Source organism: Capra hircus, chromosome 8, assembly GCF_001704415.2.
Source record: "Capra hircus breed San Clemente chromosome 8, ASM170441v1, whole genome shotgun sequence".
NCBI classification, from domain to species: Eukaryota; Metazoa; Chordata; class Mammalia; order Artiodactyla; family Bovidae; genus Capra; species Capra hircus.
The window spans coordinates 88,470,041-88,496,161 of NC_030815.1; the positions used below are offsets into that span (position 1 = coordinate 88,470,041).

Below are 26,121 nucleotides of genomic sequence, written 5' to 3' on the forward strand. Positions count from 1 at the left end.
AGAATTCCAGGCACTGTGTGCTGGGAGAGACTCTACCCCATGCACATCTTTCTTCAATAGGGGAAAATTAGAAGAGGAGAAAGCGAGAACACCTAATCCTTCAATAAAAGCAGAACTTGGTGATACGTGGGAAGCCAAGTTTAAAATTGATGCTGGGGGGGTCAAAAAGAAGAAATAGCTCCCTAGGAAAGAGTGTCAGTACATTTATATTACTTCTACACAGCTAGTCCTTAAATTCCGCATATTCGTAAATAGCTATTGATGCAATTACCTAATGAGTGAAAAAGTCATCTGTTACTCTGTTAAGTTTGTGGTGGTTATCCTTAGAAAATGCTGGGTTAAATCACTGCAATAGATTTTTTTTTATAAGACTTTGAGATAAATGATTTTTTTTCTGAATAAGAAAATGCTAAATAGCTATATTCTTTATAAACCTCATCTGTGGGTGATTGCATACACATAAAAGAGTTTGATGGGAGGCAGAGGGAACCGCAGTTGTCAGCAGTTTAAGGTGTCTAGTCTGAGTTCTCCTGGGACATCTCAAGGTCATGTTCCTAGAAGGTCACACTCCTGGGAAGTCACGATCCTGGGAGGTCACACTGCCGGGTTTGGAATTCAGCTGGGCTGGAGGGAGCAGGAAGGGAAGTCATGCCACAACACTGGTCAAGTGCAATGGCTACATGGTGGCCTCACACTTGGTGGTGGCCTCGGCGGGTCTGTTGCACCCAAAGGTGCTTGAGTTCTGGCCTTGGCCCGAGCCTGGCCACCGTGGCAGCAGACCCCAGGCATGGCCCTGGTGGGTCGGCAGTGCACTAGAGGGAGACTAGGTGCTTCGGATGTGTCCAGGCTCAGAAATACCTAATACGTTCTCCTCTTGCCCTGCCCTCCCCAGAGGTACAGCTGGTGCAGTTTCACGAGCCAGGCATCTTCAACTACTCGGCCCTGCTGCTGAGTGAGGACGAGGACACCTTGTTTGTGGGTGCCCGGGAAGCTGTGTTTGCCTTAAACGCTCACAACATCTCCAAGAAGCAGCATGAGGTATGGTGTGGGCTCCCTGTGCCCCTGCTGCCTTTTTCTTTCCAGCATTTTCTCCTCAAGTCCATACACTGGGCTCTTCCTGGGGTTGCAGTCCCTTTTTTGGCCATGCAGCCTCACCCCAGTGGCCGGTCCCATGGACCGTCCTACACGGCCAGCGAGCAGCCTCCCTGCCTACCAGGGCCAAGGGCACTGTTATCCAGAAGCTCCCCTCCTGCCCTGTGTCCACAAGCCCCATCTCAGGGTGTTTCCCCTAGCAGCCTCCATCCTCCCCAGGCTGGCAGCTCACCCGGGGATCACCCTCTTTTTATCTTAGATTATTGAATGTTTTACTACAGAAACTCTCAGGCACGCGCGGGAGCAGAGGGAGTGATATGATGACCCCTCTACTCCCTCGAGGCTCCTGCAGGACAAGGGTCCACCCCCATCCTCTCATCCCTGTTCTTGTCCTCTGCTCCCTGTGAGAGCAAGTCCCAACCACATGTTCTTCATCCCCAAAAGTTTCCCAGAGCATCTCCTAAAGGGAGGGACTCCTTTTTTCCAGAATGTCATTACTGCATTCTAATAATTAATGTCATCAAATAGTGTTCAAATTTCATGGACTCTCATATTAATGATGTTTAACTATTCAGTTTGCTTGGGTTAAAATCAGACAGTTTATGTGGCTGGGCACTCTGCCATTGAATCTCCATTTCTAGAAGCTACCCTCGGTCCACTTGCTGGGAAAGCTTTCAGTCCTGTCAGGGCCCCAGTGTTGGGCTGCCTCCATGTAAGAGGCAGGACCCTCCTCCCAGGTGGGCATTCTCCTTGCTCTTGACCACTGTAGTCTAGAGTACATCAAGAATTGCAGAATGGAACATTTCGCCTCTACCTTCTCCATCTGTGTACTGGAATATTGTTTGTGAAGGGGAACTGCCCATTGCCAGCTGTTCACATCTCCCAAGGCTAGTTCCCATGGAAATGGCAGGATCAGAGCTTAAAATCTTTGCCTTTCTTTACTAGTTTTCAAAATAATGAGTAAGCTCACTCCAAAGGGAGACAGTAGGTTAGGAGACTGTTTTTAGTACGACCGTGACTCGTGGATTTAAACGTTTGAAGTGTCTCAAGCCATTGCATCCAGAGCCTCACTCAGTACTCAGACTGTCCCCTTCTAACCTCTGGCAGTCTCTCCTAGGCTCCTGAGTCCTTAAACACCATGCAAGTGGTTGGTGTAATTTTCTTGTTTTCTGAAATCAAGCTGGCCTACACTCATCTTAGGCATTTTCTGCCCTGACCTCTCTTATTCTCTTGTGTTTGTCTTCATCTCCAGAGGCAAGCATAGGGCTTAGTTTCTGTTTCACATAAATGAGATTGCAGCCATTATGCTGTGAAAATAAAGTGTTTAAAATTGTAAGGCGCTTAGAGCACAGGAGTGCTCATGGTCTGATTTCCTCTCAGCCCCTACCTCCCAGTGTTGGTCAAACCCCACTCTCCTCAACAACTCGGGTCAATATTGCCTTTCCAAATCTCATGCTCGGAGCACCCTGGTTCCACTAGGCACATAGATGCTCAGTCAGAGCCTTCGTTTCTCTGTTAATGCCCTGACTGTGGCCCCTCAGACTGACTGAGAAGCTTGGGCCCTGTTGACGTGAAAGAGAAGAAAAAGTGAAAGGACCCCAGGCCAAGCTTCAGTGAAACCCCCGAGAACGTGGTTAAGGGCCTATCAGAGTTCATGTTCCTGTATCCTCAGGCATTGCCTGTGGATGACGAAATTGTGTACATTTTAATTGCAAAAGAAAGTTACTGTTTGGAATGGGACTTTGTTCTGCTTTCACGCGTCCTGGTCCTGATGAGGGCCCCCATTTCTCTGAAGACATGTCACTGAGGGGTTCATGTCACTGCTGTGGAGAAGCTCCTTCTGCTGCTTCCTGACCCCCGAGTGCCTGAAGCCAGCTTCGGTTCTCTGGGGGGAAATGTATTTTGGTATCAGAGATGGACTATCACATGGGCAGATATGGCGTCTGGGGACGGTGAGGCAGGAGTATGGAAGCCTTCGGTGAGGCAAGACTGTTGCTTCCCTTGGGGGGTGAGGGGCCAAGGCACCTGCCAGCCTGACTGCCCGTCCACCTGGTGTGGAAGGAGCAGGAACCCAGGTCTCAGCGGAAAGACGTTCAACTTGAGGAAGCTGCTTGGCTCCATCTCCTTCACCTGCTGCCATCACATAAAATTTAAAGCATCGTAACCCTGCTATTCCGCTGAGCAAGTAAATATCAAGACTTTTTACGGGACTCAAAAATCACTTTTGAATGGTTGAAAACACCCACTTGATGTTTGAAAGTGCCTGCAGTTTATTTAGGGACTTCCCAGCTGTCCCATGCACTTCCGTTGCAGGGGGCGGGGGTTCCATCCCTGATCGCTGAACTGAGATCCTACATGCTGTTGGTGTGCACCCTGCTCCCCCAGAAAAGAGAGAGAAGGCCTGCAGTTTAGGTTTTTGATGACTAATTCTCCCCACTTCTGGTCGTTTTGTTTCTGCAGTTGTTTTGCAGTGAGTAATGGTCATCTGGGAACTGCCTTCCAGGCCCCCTTTCAGGCTGCGGGGTGAGGATCACAGAACACTCTTGAAGCCCCTGTTGCTCACATGCAGCAGTGTCTGCTCTGAGCCTCGCTTTGTAATCTGAGATGTTAATGCCCCAGGGAATACCTGTGTTTCAAATACCAATGTGTGCTTTGTAAACTGTGTATTTATATACCAGTCTGTCCTTTTTATTAAAGGGGGAACATGCACTGAAATGGACTCTTTCGTTCTTCCTCACAGGCTTATTGGAAGGTTTCAGAAGATAAAAAAGCAAGATGTGCAGAGAAGGGGAAATCAAAACAGGTAATTTCTTTTGCAAGCTTCAAAGACCACCGGGGGAACGGCTTACTTGTTTTACTCTCCCCAGTGCCCCAACTTGTGCGGAGCAGCCCCCAGAGTGTTCATCGTTGCTTAGCCTGCAGGTCGCCTCTCTGTTCCCAAGTGGTGAGCTTGGGGCTCTCACTGCCAGTGCCAACCATACGAGGCTTTTGAAAATTACTTTAAAGTTGATCTGAGTTTAACTGGTCCAAATGGCCTGAAACTTTGACTATAGAAAATGATGTCTGATGCTTGCTGGCTAAAGGTGTAGAATGCAGGGAAGGCTTGTGCCTCCCTTGAACAGCAGTGGTCTGGAGGGGTTGCTGTAGGATTTTTGTCAACATCTATCCATTCCTGGAGATTAGGCTCCTTCTCTCGGAGATACTAGGCACCTCAGCATGAGGCTTCCCCCATGGCTTAGTGGGTAAAGAATCTGCCTGCAGTGCAGGAGACTCTGAAGATGCAGGTTCAATCCCTTGGTTGGGAAGATTCCCCTGGAGGAGGGCATGGCAATCCACTCCTGTATTCTTGCCTGAAGAATCACATGGGCAGAGGAGCTTGGTGGGCTATAGTCCATGGGGTCACAACGAGTTGGACACATCTGAGCAACTAAGCACAGCCTGGTCCATCTGGGGAACACTGGGCTGAATGTCCATCTCCCTTCAGAATTCCGTGTTACCCCCACCTGCTGGGCCCATGTCAAGAGTCTCAAAGTATAAGAGCCCTATCTTCCTTGGTCGTTGGTTAAGACAGCTCAGTTATGGTCAGTTTCAGTAGTTGGTGGCTAATTTCAAAACAATTAAAGTTTAAACAAAAACAGAAATTTTGGCTAAACTTTTTTTTAGCAAAATACTAAGCACTGTCACGAAAGTTACTAAATTGGAAATGAGGAAAAATGCAGGCATTGCAATGTAATAACAGATGTCGCAGGGGGTTATCTTAGACCTAAGTTACAGCAGGCACTTGGGTTGGGCCTACGTGGAGGTCGTACAGCGGACAAGGGTCCCTCCCAGTTCTTTCATGGAGTATGAATTACTTCCAACCAGTTTAAAAACAATCATGGCAAAAAAAGCCTTTCCTGAATGGAGATAATTTCAGATGCTACCACATATAATCCCAGTACATTTCAGCCTAAAATAGCCAGTGGGTTCCTCAGTGGCATCTGGTTTCCTGATGGGCCTCTGATGTGCAGCCAGGCTGGGAGCCCCTCCTTAGTCCTGCCTCTCCCCTGAGCTGGGTGGGCTGGGCACACCCCTCTCCTGAGCAGCACTGTTTCCAGTTGCATGCATTAGGGTGTTGAGGGTAGGGCCTCCCAGAGTAAAGGAAGGCAGAGGGAATTCTGCACAGCACACCCGTGTGTGGGTCTGCCAACATAGTGAATGGTTTGTGTGTTCTCTGAGAGCAAATGCATTTTTTCCTGTGCTGGGTATCAACTGAGATTCAGGGTCAGCTCTCCTTGCTTTCTGGCCGGCACGCCTTGGCTGCGTGTACATCAGTGACTGAGGCAAAGTCCATTTGGCACCTGACGGCGGCCCATGAACCCTGTAGAAATTGAAGCACACAGGCCAGCTGCACATGTGGGATTGCCCAGGTCTGGGGTCAGATCTCTGGGAGCCTGCCCTCACTGTGCCAGGTAGAGCAGGGCTGGCCTGTGGAGATAGAAAGTGTCTGAGGCCTGCGGTCGTCAGCGAGCTGTGAGGAGCTGCTGTCAGGCGTGTGCTCAGGACTGGTCCCTGCTCTGGGGCGAGCAGGGTGAGCCGTTGGGATCGTGGAGGGCGTCCAGGGGAACCCGCACAGTGCTTGACCCGTGCGATTCTCTTCCCTGTAGACAGAATGCCTCAACTACATCCGTGTGCTGCAGCCGCTCAGCTCCAGCGCCCTTTACGTGTGTGGGACCAACGCATTCCAGCCAGCCTGTGACCACCTGGTAAGGCATGCAGGCGCCCTGGTCAGCGGCTGAAGTGGAGTGGGGCTCGAAGCAGCGCTGAGTGGGCTCTACTCCGCAATCGAGGAGGGTTTCTCTCCTGCCACCCATGTGCGAATTGGGGCAGCTGTGGCTCCCCACGAGGCCTCCACCCCCTCAGCAGCCCCCTCTAAGCCTTCCTATCTATAGACCACCGTGACTGAGGGTGCGGATGGGGCAGGACTCATGGGGCTGCTGGCAGTAGTGTGGGGCTGGCAGTGGGGTGACCTTCTGGGGAGACCAGTGTTGACGAGAAGCACCATCATGCCCCGATCCAGCATGTTGCCTATTTCTCCATGCCATGTTTTGCATTTTGTGAGGAAGCATGTACGACAGGGGCCCTGCTCAGGTGGAACAGTCAGGACTTTTGCTCCTGTGTGCTAGGTTCATGTGCTATTGGCTGAATGCTTGTGTCTCCCCACATCCAAATGTCAGAGCCCTAATTCTCTGAATGTGATGGTATTTGGAGATGCAGCCAGTGAGAAGGTAGTTAAGGTTAAATCATGTCATGAGGATGGGGTCCTAATCCGATGGGATGATGGCCTTTTAAGAAGAGGAAGAGGCACCAGAATCTCTTTTTCTCCCACCACACGGAACAGTGAGAAGGTCTGCAAGCCAGGAAGAGGTTCCTCACCAGGAACACTCAGACTTGCAGCCTGAGAACCACGAGGCACAAATGTGTGGTTGCAGCCCCACCCCTAGTCTGAGGTCTTCATGGAGGCCCGGGCTCACTAGGACAGCACGTCTGCCACTCTGGTCTTGGGGTACCACCATCCAGTGTCGGCTGTTGGGGTGCAGGTTGTTCCCTGATCCTCTTTTCTGGAATCTGCCCCTCCAGGGAGTGACAACATGATGCCAGTGGGGTGAGCAGTTTTAGAAGCAAGACCATCTCTCCCTCCCCCATTTCCTTCCTTGCCTCCCCCTGAGCCTCGTCAGTCACCTTCTGCTGTGGTAGGGTCCTTGGGAGAGGGACCCCCAATCTCCCGCTGCCCTCCCACCACTCCTCATCCCCTTGCTGACAACTAACTGGAAGGAGAGAGTGGACTGGGCAGCAGTGACTCACAAGAGACACTCTTTTTACTCAGATAATCTGATGAGTCATTTGGAACCACCACAGAGAGGGGAGAGGAGTGTTTTAAATGCACTTCAGTTTCAAAAAGGAAGCATGTTTTCTAGTGTTATCCCTGATTTAGTGAGTACCTGCCAAGTGTAAAGTATGGTAGAGTAGAAAACTTAGTTTGCTAGAACCCTAGATTCATGAAGGATTTCATGGCTAAATTCTGCTAGTCAGATGCTCAAAGTATGGAATTTAAGCTTAAATTCTACAAACATGTCAGTTGTGGAGGTGAGGGAATCATGTATTTCATTTAAACCTAGACCTGGAGACTTCACTGGTGGTCTAGTGGATAAGAATTCGGCTTGCAATGCTGGACACTTGGGTTCAATCCCTGATTGGGGAACTAAGATCCCACATGCCTCAGAGCAACTAAGCCTGTGCCCTGCAACTGCTGAAAGCCCTGTACTCTGTAGCCTGCACGTTGCTTTGTGAAGCAATGAAGATCCCTTGTGCTGCAGCTAAGACCCAACTCAGCCGAATAAATAAATAATAAATAAACTAAAAAAAAACCCAAAAAACAAAAAACAAAAAAAGAAAACAACCTAGATCTATTTTTCCCCAGTGTTTTTAAAAAAATTTTCAAGCCAACGGAAAAGTTGATCATGCATGTGTCCTAACTACCTAGACGGTACAGTTGGGAGCATCCATGTATGTGCACACATGTGGACATGCTGAACTGTGACCCGTGATCCCTGAATGCTGTCACCCGAACATGATCTAACCTCCAGTCCCCATTCAGATTTGCCAGCCGTCATGCTGAAATGCAGTCAGTGAATCACACCGTCTCCCCAGTTCACAGCTGCTGACCTGGGAGGTGGCAAACCTGAATATTGCTTCCACCAGCCTGTTAGAAATGTAACTACAGTTTTTCCCATGTCCCGAGCCCTTTCTTCTCTGTGACTGTGATTGTTTCCCTGGCTCTGACAGACATCGAGGCCACTAATCCACCCATCACAGTCGGGATGCCCATCTTCTTAATCTCCAGGCTGTCAGGTGGAAGATGGTACCCTACTTTCATTGCTGTGTGCTTCCTGGGTTGCTGGCGGTACACACCCCCTTTCTGGTCTGCACTGCCGTTGGGTTTTTCTTCTCCAGCTTGCTACGTTTTGACCATTTTCCTCCTGAGATGCTTTCTTACTCGTCTGTACTCACTTCTCACGTATTCAGGGATGGACATGCCTTGTCTGTCATTTTGCTGTCATGTCCCCCACTTTGTCACTGTTGATCTGTGTCATTCTTTCAGTGGACAGACACTATCAGTCCTCTCTGTGCTGGATCTATTTTTCCCCTTTCTTGGCTTTGAGCTCTCTCGCCAGGTGCAGAGAGATGGTCCCAAGACTGAAATGCTCACCCATACTTCACTAGTGCAGCATGGTTCCATCTTTTACACTCTAGTCACCAATCCCTCTGGAGTGTGTCTCAGCGGGTGGGATGTGGCGGAGGTTCTGCTCCTTTTTTCTGTTATCTGTTCATTGGATAGCCTGCTCCCCTGCTGCTTTGAAGGCATCTTTACTGATGTTTAAAGTCTGTGTATGGCCTTCTAGTTCCTTCTGGAGCACATCCTGTGTTTGGTTTGCTCTGGCTGTTTTGCGACCCTAGAGACATCAGCATTGACCATCTCAGTCTTACAGGGGAGTCAACTGAGGCTCCAGGACCTTGAGGTGCTCTCGAGGGTGTCAGAGGGTGCCAGGGTGATAGAAGCTGCCAAGGTGCTGGCCTCTAGAGCTGGGACAGCTGGTAACAGCATATGTGCTGTCCCCTCCATCTCCCCAGAAGAGCAAGTCTGAAAATTCAATGGTCCAACAAAGAAGCATGATCAGGATGACTGCAGGACTTCAGACATTTGATGATACTCTTCCTTTCTGCTCAATTATAGAACTTAACATCCTTCAAATTTCTGGGGAAGAATGAAGATGGCAAAGGAAGGTGTCCCTTTGACCCAGCACAGAGCTACACGTCAGTCATGGTCGGTGAGTCCTGCTGTTGGTGTCCATTCCTGGCTTGGCCCCACTGGACCCAGGCAGCCCCGTTCCTCCTCCTCGGCAGTGACCCCCTCTGCTTGGTGCCCATATTCACCATCCACACAGAAGGTCCAGGAGTCTCTCTATAGAGCTCTTGGATTCGTTGTTCAGTAGGATAAATGGCCACCTCCGCAGTCTTCAAGCTAGATTTGGGGACAGATTATTTTGTATCTGTCGCCTGTGCAAATCACCTGGATGAGTCGGTCAGGTTGAGGGAATGCTTTTGTTCAAGGGACGTTTGTGACTGAGCCGTGGCCTGCCTTGAAATGTTCTTGCACACCCAAGGCAAGCAGGCCAGGAGCCCCCTGGGCACCCACGATTGTATTTGTCATTTTACTGGATGCAGGGATTGCTTGCGTTGCTTGCTGCCCCAAACAGCTTAGCATGGAGCACAAAATTCCCCACATCCAGAAATAAAGCAGAAGACTCAGGAGACAGAAACATCACCCAGAAGCAGGGCTGCGGCGTCTCTGTTTCCTGGGCGGGCCTGTGTCAGTTTGGAAGAAGTGGTGCTGGGGCATCGGTGTGTCGCCAACACTAATGTTGATCCCTTTTCCTCTTTCCTCCTGGGTCACTGAAGATGGAGAGCTTTATTCCGGGACGTCATACAACTTTTTGGGAAGTGAACCTATCATCTCCCGAAATTCTACCCACAGTCCTCTGAGGACAGAGTATGCAATTCCTTGGCTTAATGGTAAGAAGCGGGCCGCAAGGTGGAAGGTGTGTTTGTGCTTGGTGTGGTGCCCTCTCCACCAGAGCCCCCATTCTAGTTCGCCCTCTGCCTCATGGGAGGGTGTCCGCGGCTCACCTTTCTGTGTCCTGGGGTTCACGTCAGGCCCAGTGAGGTGGGGGTTCTTCTGGAACCACTCGGAGCTCCATCACCAGCATCTGGGGGCTTGTTTTCTTCTCTGCTAAGTAAGCAGGTTGTGTGCTAAGTCACATCTGGCTCTTTTCAACCCCATGGACTATAGCCCGCCAGGCTCCTCTGTCCATAGGATTCTCCAGGCCAGAATACGGGAGTAGATTGCCATGGCCTCCTCCAGGAGATCTTCCCGACCCAAGAGATCAAACCCGCATCTCTTTCGTCTCCTGCATTGGCAGGCGGGTTCTTTACCACTAGTGCCACCTGTGAGCTGGTTTAACCTTGCCTTTACCCCTCCTTGAAAATGGATATGGGAGGCTCAGATTGACAAGACTCGGGCTCGTTAGATCAGCATGTGACATTATACCGTTATCTCTGGAAGTCACATGTCCACATTGGATTCACAATCAGATGGCTCACAGCTACTCACAGGAGACTTTTCTCTTGGGCACTGGCCAGCCTGCCAGAGCCTTGGGGCACCCGGATCTGGTGGTCAGGAGTTTGTCTCTTTTAGGGATGGGCTGTTTAAACCAGCGAATGCATATTTCCCAGTGAGTCTCTAGGGATGGTGGGGTCTGGCTCCCTATTGCCTCCAGGCTGCCTGCCAGTTTAGAGATCCAGCCCTCAGTTCTTGGGCTGGACTGGGAGGCTGTATGTCAGAACCCCCGCCTCTGGCATCTCCTGAGCCTGAGGAGGGCTAGATGGGCCCCATCATCATCCCTAGGCCCTGGAGTCTGTGGGGGTGGTGCCCGGGCCCTCAGTGTGCACGGGGCTAATCAGAGCGTCCATCCCTGCAGAGCCCAGCTTTGTGTTTGCTGACGTGGTGCGAGAGATCCTGGAGGGCGAGGACCTCGGGGACGACAGGGTGTACTTCTTCTTCACGGAGGTGTCTGTGGAGTACGAGTTTGTCTTCAAGCTGATGATCCCCCGGATAGCGAGGGTCTGCAAGGTGAGCCCACCCCTGCTTTTCTCTTTGGTCCCTGCACTTGGGGAGCGCACATCACCTGGGCTGCACACTTCCTCTGAGATGCCTGTCCCCTACCACTTATTCATCCACACCGCAGATAGCGGTATGGATGGGCTCGGCTTTGTCCTCCCTACAGGTCGCCTTGGGGACCACAGGAGCACTGGCCTCTGTGTGACAGTGACTGGCTTTCTGTCCTCAGGGCTCTGTTCTTAACACATTCCTTAAATGTCTCCCAGCTTATAGGAAGTTAGTTTTCCTGCACTGTATTAACCAGAATCTACCACTGGTGGCTCAGACAGTAGAGAATCCGCCTGCAGTGCGGGAGACCCAGGTTCAGTCCCTGGGTCGGGAAGATCCCCTGGAGAAGGGAATGGCAGCCACTCCAGGATTCTTGCCTGGAGAATTCCACGGACAGAGGTGTCTGACAGGCTACAGTCCCTTGGATCACAAAGAGTTGGATGTGACTGAGCGACTAACACTTTCACTTTCACGTTGTAATTAGGGGTTTTTCCATTCCAACATAAAGGTTGGGGAGTGCATTTTCACTGTGTCCAGAATGAGTATGGACACTTCAGTTTCATGATCTTCTGTGTCCGGTTGTCAGAGTTTCAGTACTTCTGTCCAGACCCGGTCATGTTAGGAGTGTTCCATGATTGTTGCTTGTTCACTAAAAAGTGCTTTGGGGAACCTGACAGGTCCAGAGCATCTCAGCAGATAGCTCAAGAGCTGGAAGGAAGTGAAAATCTGATCTCCTTGAGGAATGCCTTTTAGGGGAGACCTCATCTACGCACACTGGCCAGAGACAGACTGGGGAGCCTGTGTGTCCACCAACCCCTGGCTCTGCCGGTCACTCACAGATGGGTCTTGAGTCTGGAGGTGCATGTGAGCCAAAGGGCTAAAGCAGTGACCGTGCAGGAGGACAGCGGGGCATCTGCTTCATGACGCCGAGGGCGGGCAGAATCCAACAGTAGTTCTGTCTGCTGTTGGGTGACTGCTCGTTGAGGTGTTGTTGTGGCTTGGGTTTTGTGCTTTAATCCATGACCTGAGCTGGCACGGAAGGGGTTGCTGGAGTCACTGGTGGTCTGCAGCCGGCTTTCCTTTTTGGCCTCAGCTTCCTTTCACTGAGGCAGAGCTGCTCAGGGCTGGAGTACATCCCTCATCACCGGCTCTTGTTTGGGGGGAGCCTCCCCTCCTCTCACTGCACATGTCTTTGGGGTTCTAGGGGGACCAGGGGGGCCTGAGGACCTTACAGAAGAAGTGGACCTCCTTCCTGAAGGCCAGGCTCATCTGCTCCCGGCCAGACAGCAACCTCGTCTTCAATGTGCTGCGGGATGTCTTCGTCCTCAGGTCTCCGGACCTGAAGGAACCCGTGTTCTACGGGGTCTTCACCCCACAGCTGTGAGTGCTCCAGGCAGGCGGGGGTGGGGTGTTTTCACCTCATTCTCCTTCCCCCCAACCCGCGCCCTGCCCCTCGCCTCAGGGCAGTCGTATCACCCCCTCCTCCCCAGGAACAACGTGGGGCTGTCGGCCGTGTGCGCCTACAACCTGTCCACGGCTGAGGCGGTCTTTTCCCGTGGGAAGTACATGCAGAGTGCCACAGTGGAACAGTCCCACACCAAGTGGGTGCGCTACAACGGGGCTGTGCCCACTCCGCGGCCCGGGGCGGTGAGTGAGCACGGGCTTCCCCCTGGGAGCGGGGAGGGCCGGGGGCACTCTCTCTGCTTCCTGGGTCCTTCTCATCAGCGTGCTGTGTCACAGCTGTTGTTGTAAACTGCCCGAACAAGAAGGTGTTCTGGCTGGCACCGATGTTTTGTGTGATTAACATTGCACAATAGAATTAGATCTGTTTCGTTTTCTGTGTCTTGCAGAGAAACATGATTCCTTGGCAGAGAGATGAGCACCATTCGTTAATATGAGTCACATGCCCTAAGAGTAGTAAATTTTATGTAGAAATCGGTGTGGGTATCTAGGCTGATGTGGTGGCATTCATGTATGATGGGCCTGGTGAGCCAGGCTGTGTACATGGTCCACGGGTGGGACCGTGATCTGGGAGATTGGCCTGAGGCTTGGAGCTCCCTCCCAGGACCGTCCCCTTCTGTGGGTACACCTTTGCTGATGGGTCAGTTCTTTCCCTGCATGTCATTAAACAAAAGGCGTTCACCTGTGGTCGTGAATTTCGGTGTACACACATTAGAAGCTAGGACAGAAAAAAGAACCTTCATGCTCTCGACCTTTATGCTATTTATATGTATAACTGAACTGTTTTTAGCCATTTTTCCAGGCTTCTCTTCTGGGAGAGCTATCAAAAGAGAAATGTGTGGTTTTCAGTTTCAGACGTCTGACACAATTTTTTTCATTCATGAGTTGATGAAAATGACTTCATTGACTATGTATCATGAGACACCATTGTGTCCAGTGGAGAAAAAGACAGTTGCATTTCCTACCTCCTTTATAACTGTGTCTTTAGATTCCTGGGGAAAGGTCAGCTCAGTGTTTCCGTCTTGGCAAGAAATCCACAGTGTACCCCCAAGTTCTGCACCTCGGGGAAGCCTCGGCTCTTGTGTGAGCGTGTGCTGTGTGCCCGAGTGCCCACGGTAATGGCTGATCTGTTTCCTGCAGTGCATCAACCGGGAGGCACGGGCGGCCAACTTTTCTAGCTCGCTCAACCTGCCGGACAAGACCCTGCAGTTCGTCAAAGACCACCCTCTGATGGACGACTCCGTGACCCCGATAGACAGTAGGCCCCGGCTGATCAAAGGCGACGTGAACTACACGCAGATTGTGGTGGACAGGGCCCGGGCCCTGGACGGGACCATCCACGATGTCATGTTTGTCAGCACAGGTGGGTTCCTGGGTAAGAACATGGGTACATCCAACCAGGGCTGGCTTGGTGGCTCAGTGCTAAAAAATCCACCTGCCAACGCAAGAGACACAGGTTCAATGCCTGGGTCAGGAAGATCCCTTGGAGAAGGGAAGGGCAACCCGCTCCAGCATTCTTGTCAGGAGACTCCCATGGACAGAGGAGCCGGGTGGGCTACAGTTTATAGGACTGCAAAGAGTCAGACACGACTTGAGCAACCAAACAACAATAAAGTCCAGCTAATCTCTGCCACACGGAGCCAGCGTCTCGCCCAGGTGCCCGAGTGGTGGGAGGATTTGTTAGTGTGTGGGAGGATTTCTGAGAAGTCCCCACACCTGGGTGGCTTCAGATCTCTGTGACCATCAGAACACCTGGAGCACCAGTTAAAAATGCAGGTCCTGACCCAGATCTAGAAATTCAGGTCTGATGGGTCTGGGCTGGTGCAGAGGGAGGCCAGGTGGTGCCATGGCAGCGAGGTGTGAGCTGCAGACAGGCACGTCCTGCCTCCCTGAGTGAGCAGCTGGCTCGAGACCTGTCCTGACCTGCCGCGGGCGGCACACCTCTCCCGGTGGCCCGCAGACACCAACACAAGTTTCCTGGAATGGAGATGGGGACCAGGCAAGGGGGCAGCAGCAGCAGGCAGGCTCTGTGGTCAGTCCTGGGTGCTGCCCAGCCGCTGGCTTCCCCTGCCTGGGGCTCCTGGTGGGCTGGCACCCCCAGAGGCCTGTGGTGCCTAAGAACCACGTCACATTTACTTGGATGACACAGTGTTGACCATTCTGATGGGGAGTATTGGACTTAACAAAGAGCTGTTTATTTTTTCAGAAAAAGCTGGGGATGACCCATGCCAGCTGGGTGTCCAGTTGTTTATTTTGCCTGTGACTCTTCCCTTTGTGGGTCTAATGCAAAAACATCATCTGTTTCTAAGCCTCCTGTTGGGGAAAGGAGTGGGAGGCGAAAGGGTGACTGTTTGCTGCTGTGGCCAACAGCACCAGCACCGTCCCCTTCTCCTGGGGACTGACATGCAGCTTTGACCTTGCAGACCGGGGCGCCCTGCACAAAGCCATCAGCCTCGAGAATGACATCCATATCATTGAGGAGACTCAGCTCTTCCAGGACTTCGAGCCTATCCAGAGCCTACTGCTGTCTTCCAAGAAGGTAAGTCCCTGGGGGGCTGGCAGGGCGGCCCCACATTTCAGTGTCCACAGGGCGGGCTGGGCTAGGCAGGTCCCGTCATCCATCTGGCCCAGATGAATCTAGCTTCAGGCTCTTACAGAAAGTTCTTCCATGAGCTGTGGGGTACAAGGAAGGCAAAGAAAGTGAAAGTGTTAGTCACTCAGTAGGGTACAACTCTTTTCGACCCCATGGACTGTAGCCCACCAGGCTCCTCTGTCCATGGGGATTCTCCAGGCAAGAACACTAGAGTGGGTTGCCATGCCCTTCTCCAGGGGATCTGCCCGACCCAGGGGTTGAACCTGAGTCTACCACATTACAGGCAGGTTCTTTGCCATCTGAGTCACTAGAAAAGGCAAACTGTGTCCTAAAAGTTGTAGAACCTCCCTGAGTTGTTGGGACTGATGTACGATGCTGTCAGGGGCTCCTTGGGCCATGGAAACACGTCCTCATGTGGGAACTTAGTGAGGTTGGGACCTCATCCTTGGGTGCCATCCATGCAGCTCCCTCATTTGCACAGAAAACAGTGCTCTGAATGATGATACGCTGTGTCTGTAAAGCCCCCTTAGACAGGGTGCTGTCTCCTCACCAGGGGCAGCACGGTTCTTCCATTAAGGGTGAAAGTGAATGCTGAAGGCTTTGAGGGCCGTGCCGTTATAGCTCGAGAGCAGCCGTGGACAGTCCGGAAGCAAGCGAATCCTGTTAGGCCCTAGCAAAGCCTTATGTACAGGCCCCAAGCTTTGCAGTTCACCTTTCCTTTCTTTTCTGTTTTTGCATTCTTGATTATCTGGCTGCACCAGGCCTGAGTTGTGGCAGGCAGGGTCTTTGCTGTGTTACGCGTGATCTTTCGTCATGGCTCACAGACTCTAGTCGCAGCACACGGGATCGGTAGTGGGGACACGTGGGCTTAGTTGCCCCATGGCTTGTGGGACCTGAGTTCTCTGACCAGGGATCGAACCTGCGTCCCCTGCATTGCCAGGCAGATTCTTAACCACTGGACCACAAGGAAGTGCCCGAAATTTCCATATATCACAAAATGTTAGTCTTTTGATTCTTCTTCAACCATTTGAATATGTGAAAATTGTTCTTAGTATGTGGGCTGCCTGGATGCAGCATGCAGGCTGGATCTGCCCTGCAGTTCACAGGCTGTCCTCAGCTGTGCATCCCAGTGGCCTTTGGGAAACATGCCTCCTGGCTTACAGCTGGGGTGGAGAGTGAGGAGCAGAGCGCAGGCCCGGCTTCACGTGGCCTCGTCCACATCCTGCTCCAGGTGCGTGACTGTGAGCCTGGGTGGGCCAGTCCTGTCTCTATTTCTTCCTCTGTGCAGTGAAGTTTGGCAGCCCCTGGGAGGGTCCCGGCCCTGCCCTGTGACGCCCCCCATGCTGTGGCCTCTGGGCTGATAGACTCCGGTCAGCACCAGAAATTGGCCACCTGGCCACACGTCACATTCCCCTCTGCTGCAGGGTCCCCCATCACTCAGCCTCTCCCACCTGTACCCCGTTTTTAAGCCTGGCTTAGGGGCACCAGGCTGGCCTGTCCCTGCTTCATATGGCATCGCCCTGTTGTTGAGATTTTCCCTCTGGACCCACAGCACTCCTGAGCTTTCCTCCCTTCATGCTGGAAAGAGGTTGTTCCTCTGGCCTCCCAGAACATCCTCCCTGCCCTGGGTTCTGGTGGGAGCTACACGTGGCTTGTAGGGCCCAAGCTCAGTCCTTCCTCAGCCCTGGAGCTGTGGGCAGCAGGACTGGGCCCCTGATAGGCAGGTGAGAAAGAAAAGAAGGCGACGTCTTGGTCAGGCTTGCCTTGCAGATGCTGCACGTGGGCTTTCATCCTCTCCCCTTCATCATGGGCTTGAGGAGCTGCGTCTGGTTTTCAGTCTCCTGTTGCAGAGTCCCCTCCCCTCTCGGCCCCTGCAGTGTGTGTCTTCTCCCTCCAATTCTAAAAGGGAAGGAAGACAGAATAGCCTGGTGGAGTTAGGCTCACAGACTTAGATCTGAGCCTCTCAAGCTGGTGCTTTTGGCCATCCTTCGCCAAGCCGTCCTGTACAGTGTTTTGAAATAAGGAAACCCAGGGGCCCTTCTGGGCTCTGCCATGTGGTTCAGGTGCTTCAGCCAAGCATGCTTAAAGCCTCCAAATGCTCAAATACTCATCAGAACCAAGGCCAGGCCCCCAGTGTGGACATGTGTTGAGAACAGGGCTCAGCTCTGCTCCACGAGACATCATTCCTGGACCCAGCTGGCCCTGCCATCCTGACCCAGGTCTTCAAGGTCACTGATTCCACAGGAAGGATGGGGGCAGGATCGCCCATGGGAACGTCTCACAGGTCAGTCCTTTGCTCACTCCCTGCGGTCAGGAATGGTCAAGTGGCCAGGGAGGGAGCCTGGCACCCCGGGGAGGGAATTGCCTTTCCCCACAGGAGCCCTCACTGCGCTGGGGCCTGGCTCATTTGCCTAGAACAGATGAAAATGCATCGTGCAATCATGGAGTCCCACACCTCCTGGGCTGGTGGGCTCAGGGTGGCTTTGGAATGCTGGCTATGCTGCCGTGGCAGCAGGAAGCGGCTGTTTGGGGTGAGAAGACACCAGTTCCTCCCTCCCCACTCCCCACCGGCAGGCTCTCCTGGGTCCTCATTGCAGAAAGCTAATGAGCAGGCACCGCAGGGCCGGGGGAGCACAGGATGGCCTGGCACACAGCCTCCACTGGGGGAGGAGTTCCTTGTCACTCCCTCCTGTCCTCTCATGACAAGCACATTGTGGTAAATGCACTTCATAAATTACACCTTAGAAGCATTAAATACATTCACATTGTGAAACCCTCCTCCCCATCCATCCCCAGAACTTCTTGTCTTCCAACACTAAAGCCCCATACCCGTTAACCATTAAGTCCCCTTCCTCCCATTCCCCCAGCCCCTAGCACCCACCCCCCTGCATTCCACCTCTGTGTCTTTGACTACTCTAAGAAGAACCTCGTGTCAGTGGAATCCAACAACATTCGTCCTTTTGAGGTGGGCCTGTTTCCCTTAGCATCATGTCCTAAAGTGTTGTAGCAGCTGACAGGATCTCCTTCCTGTTTGGGGCTGAGTAGCATTCCATCCTGCGCATACCCCACATCTGTTTTGTTCACCCCCTGGTAGACACTGGGGTTGTCTCTCCCCTGCTGCATGAACAGGTCTGGTCTCGTCTCTGGTGCGTACATGGCAGGCGTGCCCTGGGTCCAGGGGCCAGGCTAAGGGTGGCTTTTCTGGGGACATTCTGTAATGGTGAGATGCCACCTGTGCAGCAAAGGCGGGAGTCCCTCCAGCTCTGGCCGCATCCACCCACAACCACCCACCTGTGGACACAGAGATGAGAGCCCAGTGCTGCAGCTGAAGGCACAGTCCCCCAGAGGGTGGGGGCCTGAGCATGTGCATACTCAGCACAGCTCGCAGGAGCCGGTGGTCCCTGGCCGGCTTGTTTTCTTTCCCGCAAGAGCTGAGGTGGAGCAGTCCTGCAGCCCTGCCCCAGCGCTCCTGTCGAACCTGAGCAGGTCTGCTGGCAGCAGCACCCTAACTCACCTCCACACTCCCGATCCTCACGTTCCCACGACCTGCTTTCTGACTCCAGGGCCACACGTGGCCTTGGCACCTTTCCTCAGTGCCCCTGGTCTGGATGGCTCCCCATCTGCCCTCGTCTTGGTGACCTTCACACTTTTAGAGAGCACTGGTCAGCATTTCATGGAATGCTCCTCCATTTTGGGCATACCTGGTGTTTCTTGTGTTTGGATTGGGGTTGAGCATTTTGGGGAGATGACCTCTGTCTCAGGAAGGTGGAGTCAGTGTGACCTCTTGATTTTTGGTTTTTTTTTTTGGCTGCGTCCAGTTTTACTTTTAGCTTGTGGGATCTTCATTGCAGCATGCAGGATATAGTTCCCTGACCAAGGCTCAAACCCAGGAGCACTGGGAGTATGTACTCTTAGCCACTGGACCACTGTGTTATCCCCACACTCTTGTCAGTGGGAGCAACCCACCACAGAGGGCCGAGCCAAGCCCCAGCTCCTGGGGGGAGGGGTTGAAGAGTTTGGGGGCCACATTCAGCCCCTGCAGTGGCTGACGCTTATTTGTGGGCAACTGTGGGCTTCCCTGGTGGCTCAGATGGTAAAGAATCTGCCCTCAATGCAGGAGACCTGGGTTTGATCCCGAGGTCAGGAAGATCCCCTGGAAAAGGGAATGGCAGTATCCTTGCCTGGAGGATTCCATGAACAAAGGAGCCTGGTGGGTCCATGGGGTCGCAAAGAATCAGACATGACTGAGCGCCTAATGCTGAGGCTAAACAGACACCCAGTTCCCTCTTGCCCACTGACTTTGGTGTCCACCCAGGGGCCTTGCCTGCTGCAGTCACTGCCATGAGGTCTCAGGCCACTTTACTGTTCCACATTCACTGGGATGGGTCAAGCGCAGTCACTGGGGCTCAGCCCTGCCCTGTTGGGGAGCAAGGCTGAGTGGGCTGTAGGGCGGAGGGATGGAGCCAGCCTGGGACATTCCCTAGGGGAGGCTGCCTGCCTCCCCAACCCAGGCCACCTGCCCCACTTTGCATGAGTGTCTACACCCTCACCAGGGCCCTTCTATAGGTTCCTGCTGAAGTTGCCCACTGGGCCAGTCATCCCAGGAAACTTTTCCTCTCCTCAGAGTTATATGATCCCAACTGTGATCTGAGATGTCATCCTGATTCCTTCTTACGAATACAGGGTGCTCCTGGCCTCAGTGCCCAGGTCTCTGCCTACGTGGACAGGCCAGCACTGGGCCTGGCTCTCTGTCACTTGTCTTCATGGTGTGACGCCGTCGCAGGGGCACCGCCCTCTCTCAACTGTGCTCACACACAGTGGGTCTGTTACCCCTGGGCCTTTGAGGTATCACAGGCCAGGGGATCTGGGGTCACACAGGGACTTTGCACTCCAGCCAGACAGGTTACTTAAAAACGCGTTTGCGAGGACAGAGGCTGTGTCTCATCTGAGTTTCAAATACAAAGCGTCGTGTAAACTTGGCAATCTTTTGACATTAAATAAAGGCCTTTCTAGAATGTCAAGGTGAGAGCGACTCACCAGCAAAGGAGAGAGAAAACGCTGAGCTTCTGAATCGTCAGCCCTGAGTCTCCTGGTGGGCTTCAGGTGGATGCCGAAGGGCAGCCTTTGTTGTAGTTGAGCTCAGTGAGAAAAATCAGCCTGGCCCGGTGGCCTCTGTGCCCAGTTTTCCTTCTGTGCTGCAGGCTCTGGGGCCATCGGCCTGAGAGGGAGATGTCCCAGGCCCAGTGCTGTGGAGCATGGAGGAGCCTGCTGTGCCCTCTGCTGCTCTCCCTGGCTCAGATGGTAAAGAATCTGCCTGCACTGCAGGAGACCCAGGTTCAATCCCTGGGTCGGGAAGACCTCCTGGAGAAGGGAATGGCTGCCCACTCCAGTATTCTTGCCTGGAGAATCCCATTGACAGAGGAGCCTGGAGAGCTACAGTCTATGGGTCACAGAAGAGTCAGACACGACAGAGCGACTAACACAGACACTCTGAGCGTGGCTCTCCGTTCCCTAGCTGTGTTCATTTCTCGTAAATGTAGATGCGAGAGCAGTGACTGCCTCCTCTCTTGTCTTACTCTGTTTATTAAAATTCTGTTCTCCTCCGACGTTCACTTCGGCCTCACTGGATTTACACACTGACATGTGTCGTCTCTGTGCCGGGGTTCACATGTCGGTACACGAGATGAGCTTTGGAGGCTGTGGCCTCTGGCCTAGTGAGGCTGGGAGGGTGGCCGGAAGTGTCAGGCTAGGGCATCTTGCTGCACATGGAGCTGGCAGAGGAGGTGCAGAGAAGCATGCTGGCAAGTAAGATGAGGGTGGGCGCTCGGAAGGGGAAGGAGGGCTTTGGACCAAGGCCCAGTGTACTCTGAGTTAGTCTGTGGGCTCCCCCCAGCCCGCAAAACCACACACTGCCCATGATGTCACAAAGCTGCTATGCAGCTCTGTCCAGGATCTAATGTGGCCTTGTACCACTTCCTTCTCCAGAAGCTTGGGGAGCTGCCTTGTCACCATTCCCTGTGAGCTAGAGAAGCACCTGGCCCTTGAAGGCTGCCCCCACCCATGCCCACTGCTCTCATCTGTTTCACACCCACAGGGCAGGAAGTTTGTCTATGCCGGTTCCAACTCAGGCGTGGTGCAGGCTCCTGTGGCCTTCTGCGGAAAGCACAGCACCTGCGAGGACTGCGTGCTCGCCCGGGACCCCTACTGCGCCTGGAGCCCGGCCGTGGCTGCCTGTGTCGCCCTGCACCAGACTGACAGCCCCAGCAGGTACCGTGCATGGCATGCCGGCGCCCTGCCCAGCCCCACGGCCTGACGCGTGTGCACCCTGTAACCCGTGCCCCATTGTCTTGCAGGGGACTGATTCAGGAAATGAATGGGGACGCATCCACTTGCCCTGGTAAGTTGCCCGTCCCCACCACCTCCCCTTTAGGGGTGGCTGGGTCTCTTAACCATTTCATGACGCTTTGCTGTTGTAGCATTTCGCGCGGTCTGTTTTTCTTTCTCTACTCGGAACAGAGGTCGAGTATCTCGTGGCAGACCCCCGTGATGTTTCTCTGTCCCTTATATCGCAAAACAGGATGCCGAAGCCATGCAGAGTGTGTTTGCTGGAAGGCACTCTTACCCCAAACTGTGACGTCCACTCTTGATACGCCTCTCTCTGCCGCTCAGCTTGGGGCTACACCTCTTGTGGGGCTTCCCAGGTGGCTCAGTGGATAAAGAATCCACCTGCAATGCAGGAGATGCAGGAGACATGGGTGTGATCCCCGAGTTGGGAAGATCCTCTGGAGGAGGGCATGGCAACCCACTCCAGTATTCTTGCCTGAGAATCCCATGGACAGAGGAGCCTGGCAGAGGAGCCTGGGGGTCACAGAGAGTCTGGCACAACTGAGCAACTGAGCACACGCGCATACACACCACTTGTGAACCAGAGGGAGGTGCTCAGGAGAGATTAGTTCCCATTCCCCTTAGGTCATCCCACCGCTGCCAGGAGGTCAGGCATGTCCCAGCTGAAGGCAGGTGTGCCCCGGGTTCCCACCCCTAATCTGACCGATGTCATCAGTTAAGACAGGTTTAGGAGGAGGGGGCAAGGCCCACCGAGCTGCTAGCAGAAGTTTGATACGTTTGACCTGGCGCCGCCACCAGAAGGCACAGATGGCTGCTCTGCAGCCTCCCTGGCCTGGGAGTTCTCCCCATCCCCTGGGGCTGCCACTGGGAGCTCATCTTTGCTTTTTGGTCACGCATGTCTTTATCTCGTTAGCTGTTCTGGAAGATTCCATGTTGCTCCACTGGGTGAAATTCATGTGTCCTCTTGTGCGTGCTGACCTATTTTTGAGGGAAGTATTGAGCGGGGTTGTTGATGCTGTGCACATTTATTTTAATGTTCCAGATAAAATTAAAGAAAGTTACCTGCAGCATTTTTTCAAGCATGGCGGCACAGCAGAACTCAAATGTTCCCAAAAGTCCAACCTGGCCCGGGTGGTATGGAAGTTCCAGAACGGCGTGCTCAAGGCCGAAAGCCCCAAGTACAGCTTGGTAGGCAGAAAGAACCTGCTCATCTTCAACCTGTCGGAAGGAGACAGCGGGGTGTATCAGTGCCTGTCAGAGGAGAGGGTCAAGAACAAGACGATCTCGCAGGTGGTGGCCAAGCATGTTCTGGAGGTCAAGACGGTCCCACGAACCACAGCGGCCTCTACCTCGCCGGCCGCACGAACAGAAGGCAGTCGGATCACCCCCAGAGTGTCAGTGGGGCCCACCCCAGTCTCGTTTCCCCAGACCCCAGCTGTGCGGCTCACCACGCCGGGTGCTGTCCCCCCACCGTCCAGCCCCGTGGCACCCACCAGTACGTCCTGCGAACCAAAGATCGTCATCAACACAGTCCCGCAAGTCCACTCGGAGAAGACATTGTATCTCAAGTCCAGTGACAACCGCCTCCTCATGTTTCTGTTCCTCTTCTTCTTCGCCCTCTTCCTCTGCCTCGTCTCCTACAACTGCTATAAGGGCTACCTGCCCGGACAGTGCTTGAAATTCCGCTCGGCCATGCTCCTCGGGAAGAAGAAGCCCACGTCGGACTTCTCAGACTTTGAGCAGAGTGTGAAGGAGACGCTGGTGGAGCAGGGCAGCTTCTCCCAGCAGAATGGGGGACAGCCGAAGCCAGCCCTGGACACCGGCTACGAGACAGAGCAGGACACGATGGCCAGCCGGCTGCCCACTGACCGGGAGGACTCGCAGAAGATCGACGAGCTCCCGGTCAGGGACCGGCCGTTCGACGTCAAGTGTGAGCTGAAGTTCGCCGACTCGGATGCGGACGGGGACTGAGGCTCCGGCCGCCCGCAAGGCCTTTGTGTTGCCAGTTCAGTGCCCCGTCCAGTGCTGCGTAGGTAGCCATCGTCAGCAAATCTCAGCCTTCTGTGTCTTTTCTCTTGGGTCGCGCTTGTGACTTGGTTTCTCTTTGTCCTTTTGGAAAACCGCTAGCATCGAGTCTGGCCTCCCTGGTCGGTGGCGTGTTTGTGGAGTCGTTGCCCGCAGGCTCACCCATGGCCGCTCTGCGGCGGAAAGATGGCCAGACTGCCACTGGTCTGAGAAGAAGGGCCCTGAGCGTCCCCTCCTCGTAGCAGCCGCTGAAAGATAATTTAATTCCAGATTGGAAATGACATTTCAGTTTATCAGATTGGTAACTTATCACCTGTTGTCCAGGTTGGCACGGACCTTTCCTTCCACGTCATTACTTCTTAGGATTTTGCTTTAATTATGTTGGCGTGTTGGGTCATTTTATTTTTTTAATTACTAAAGCAGATGTTTTAATATTTGGAAGATGTACATCTTCTGAATTTTGTTGTATATTAGGATAACGGTATGGCTTACGTTGTTGCTTACGATTCTCAGGGATAAACTTACTTTTGCTAAATGCATTCTTTTCCGCTTTTAGAAATGTAGACAAAATCATCTCTTGATCACACTCCTTTTTTTAATTATTCTTAAAATTTTGTTTCTTGAGGGAAGCATCGTTTTTAGAGATTTCTCTTTCTGTACCTTTTTACTCTTGTCTTAACTCTTTCAAGGAGAAGGCTATGGGGGACCATTCCACGACACTGGGCAGAGTTTGGAGGGAGGGACGGGCCTCAGGGTGCTATGGATGGAGCTGGGCTAGCCCAGAGCTGAGGGGACAAGCGTGTTACAATCTAATGCCCATGGCCACTGGTAGAAACCTCTTGTTCAGGCAGAATGTTCTCCAGGATGTTTTGGTCATCTCAACATCTCCTTTTCCATTTTGCTTCCATCTCATGCTCTCTGCCTGCCCAGACTCTCTGTTTGGCCTAACTGAGCTGTCCACAACTGGAAAAGAGCTGGGTGGCCAGGGGGGCAGCCAGGCCAGTGACCACAGCCCCCCAGCCCCTACATGCTGCCGCCGCAGACCTGCCAAGCCTGGCGCCATCTGTCAAGGTGCAAGTGGGCCGCACAGTCCTCCCATCACCGACGTCACACTCCACCTCCTGCTTTCCAGACGCCCACAAGAGGAGGCTTTCTTTCCATGGCAAAGAGCAATAAACTCTGAGCGTGTGTGCCTGTGTGGCCAATGCCATCTTCCAGCATGATAGGATTTGACCGTTCTGGTGTAAACATTTGTGTTTTATAAGATTTACTTTGTTTTTATTTTTCTACTTTGAATTGTATACATTTGGAAAGTAACCAAATAAACAGAAGCTTATACCCTTGGTGCGGGCACGTGGTTCTCTGCGGCTCCTCGGCCGCCTCCCCGCGTGGCCTGGGCCCCTTCTCTCTCCTGTGCCTCATTCTCCTTCCCTGGCATGCGGCGCACTCCTGATGATTTCTCCTCAGAGCCCTCTCTCTTTTCTGTCCTCTGTCTCGCAGCCTCATCTCCTCTGCCCTTCCCTCCTCCGGGGTCCTCTTCCCTGTCCTGTCTGGGCCCCGACTCATCTTCCTCTCCCCGAAGCCCCTGGCCGGCCTCGGGCCCAGGGCCTGACAGCCACCTGCAGGTCACCTTGCTGCCGCCCTTCCTCAGCGACCAGGCCCAGCACGTGCATGCCCTGGGGACCTTCCATCTCTTCTGCCAGGCCACAGGTGAGCAGGGCACCTGTCCAGGTGGGGATGGGGGGGACTTCCTCCAGGAGCACTGCCTTCCTTACTGCACCCCTCTGGTAATCTCCAGCAGTGCTTAACTGTGACCCCGGAGCTGTTCCTGTGGACAGTAGGGCTCAACCAGCGTTTTCCGTGAAGGGCCAAACTCTCGGGCTTCGCAGGCCATGGTTTCGGTTGCGGCTACTCGGCTCTTCTTTTGTAACCTGAAAGCTGCCGATGGGTGGGCATGGCCACGCACCCAAATTTATTTACAGACTCGAGCTGCAGCTTGCCGGTTACTGGTATATAAGGTGACTTCTGTGTTGGCTAACAGTTTGGGTTAATAGATGTGCCATCTACAGATTTAAAAAATGAACTTTAGAGCCTCCAGAATGGGAATTGTTTTAACAGTTTGCTTCCAGATGTTTAAACGCAGAAAAAGGTGTCAAGTCTAGTGTGCCCTCAGCCACAGGCAGTGTTGGCTGGGTGCTGGACAACACCGAGATGGGGCGTCAGCCATGCCTCCATGCCGAGTGTGTCCCATGGGGGCTCAGGGCAGTGCTTGGTGGCCAGGTCTCCCCGCTGCCATCTTCTAACTCATTAGTAGCTACAGAGAAAACACACAGCATACTCCAGGCCTGCTCAAGAATAAACTTAGGAGGAAAAGCAAATCTCTTTTTTTCTATTTTTCACTGTTTGGAGAATTTAAGCAAGCTGTGGGAAGTGTTAAGCTGCTGCCCACTTCCCTGTGGTTGGCTCACGAGCCTTGAAGCAGCCATGTCCTCTGTGACCCTGCACTTGTAGCCGCTGGGGGCTCTGCGTGGGCCCTAGGCGGTAGACAGGGAAGTTATCCATGAAAGAGATGTTTGCAAACAGACCTGCGAGGGATGGGTCCGTGTGGCCCCCAGGTCACCTGGGTGCTGCTCTCAGCCCTGACTCCTCGGGCAGGCGCTGGGGAACTGCTTCAGCCCTCCCTGGCCCGGCCTGCGGTGGCAGCATCCTCCACAGCCACGCTGGGGAACATCCTCGGCGGTGGGAAGGTGGGGACACTTGGTGCTGGTGTCTCCAGGCTCCCTGCTGACAGACACAGGCCTCGGGATCCCCACAGACGGCCTGTGAGGGCCCACCCCTC

The 26,121-nt window shown here is 53.3% G+C and overlaps 1 protein-coding gene across 4 annotated transcripts in view; it reads left to right on the forward strand.

Annotated features, from left to right (window-relative positions):
* Window positions 1–26,121, forward strand: part of SEMA4D (semaphorin 4D) — a 129,786-nt gene that overhangs the window by 88,023 nt on the left and 15,642 nt on the right. For 3 of the 4 annotated variants that reach the window (XM_018052513.1, XM_018052515.1, XM_018052514.1), the window contains exons 4-16: window positions 893–1,038; window positions 3,833–3,895; window positions 5,739–5,837; window positions 8,867–8,960; window positions 9,592–9,705; window positions 10,671–10,822; window positions 12,063–12,238; window positions 12,349–12,505; window positions 13,460–13,682; window positions 14,743–14,858; window positions 21,007–21,179; window positions 21,266–21,309; window positions 22,300–24,626. In XM_018052513.1, coding sequence (XP_017908002.1) covers window positions 893–1,038; window positions 3,833–3,895; window positions 5,739–5,837; window positions 8,867–8,960; window positions 9,592–9,705; window positions 10,671–10,822; window positions 12,063–12,238; window positions 12,349–12,505; window positions 13,460–13,682; window positions 14,743–14,858; window positions 21,007–21,179; window positions 21,266–21,309; window positions 22,300–23,228 — 2,486 coding nt within the window. In that variant the 3' untranslated portion in view covers window positions 23,229–24,626. Of the gene's footprint in view, window positions 1–892; window positions 1,039–3,832; window positions 3,896–5,738; window positions 5,838–8,866; window positions 8,961–9,591; window positions 9,706–10,670; window positions 10,823–12,062; window positions 12,239–12,348; window positions 12,506–13,459; window positions 13,683–14,742; window positions 14,859–21,006; window positions 21,180–21,265; window positions 21,310–22,299; window positions 24,627–24,782; window positions 24,993–26,121 lie in introns of those variants that run through there. The other variant, XM_018052516.1, reaches the window with a different exon arrangement.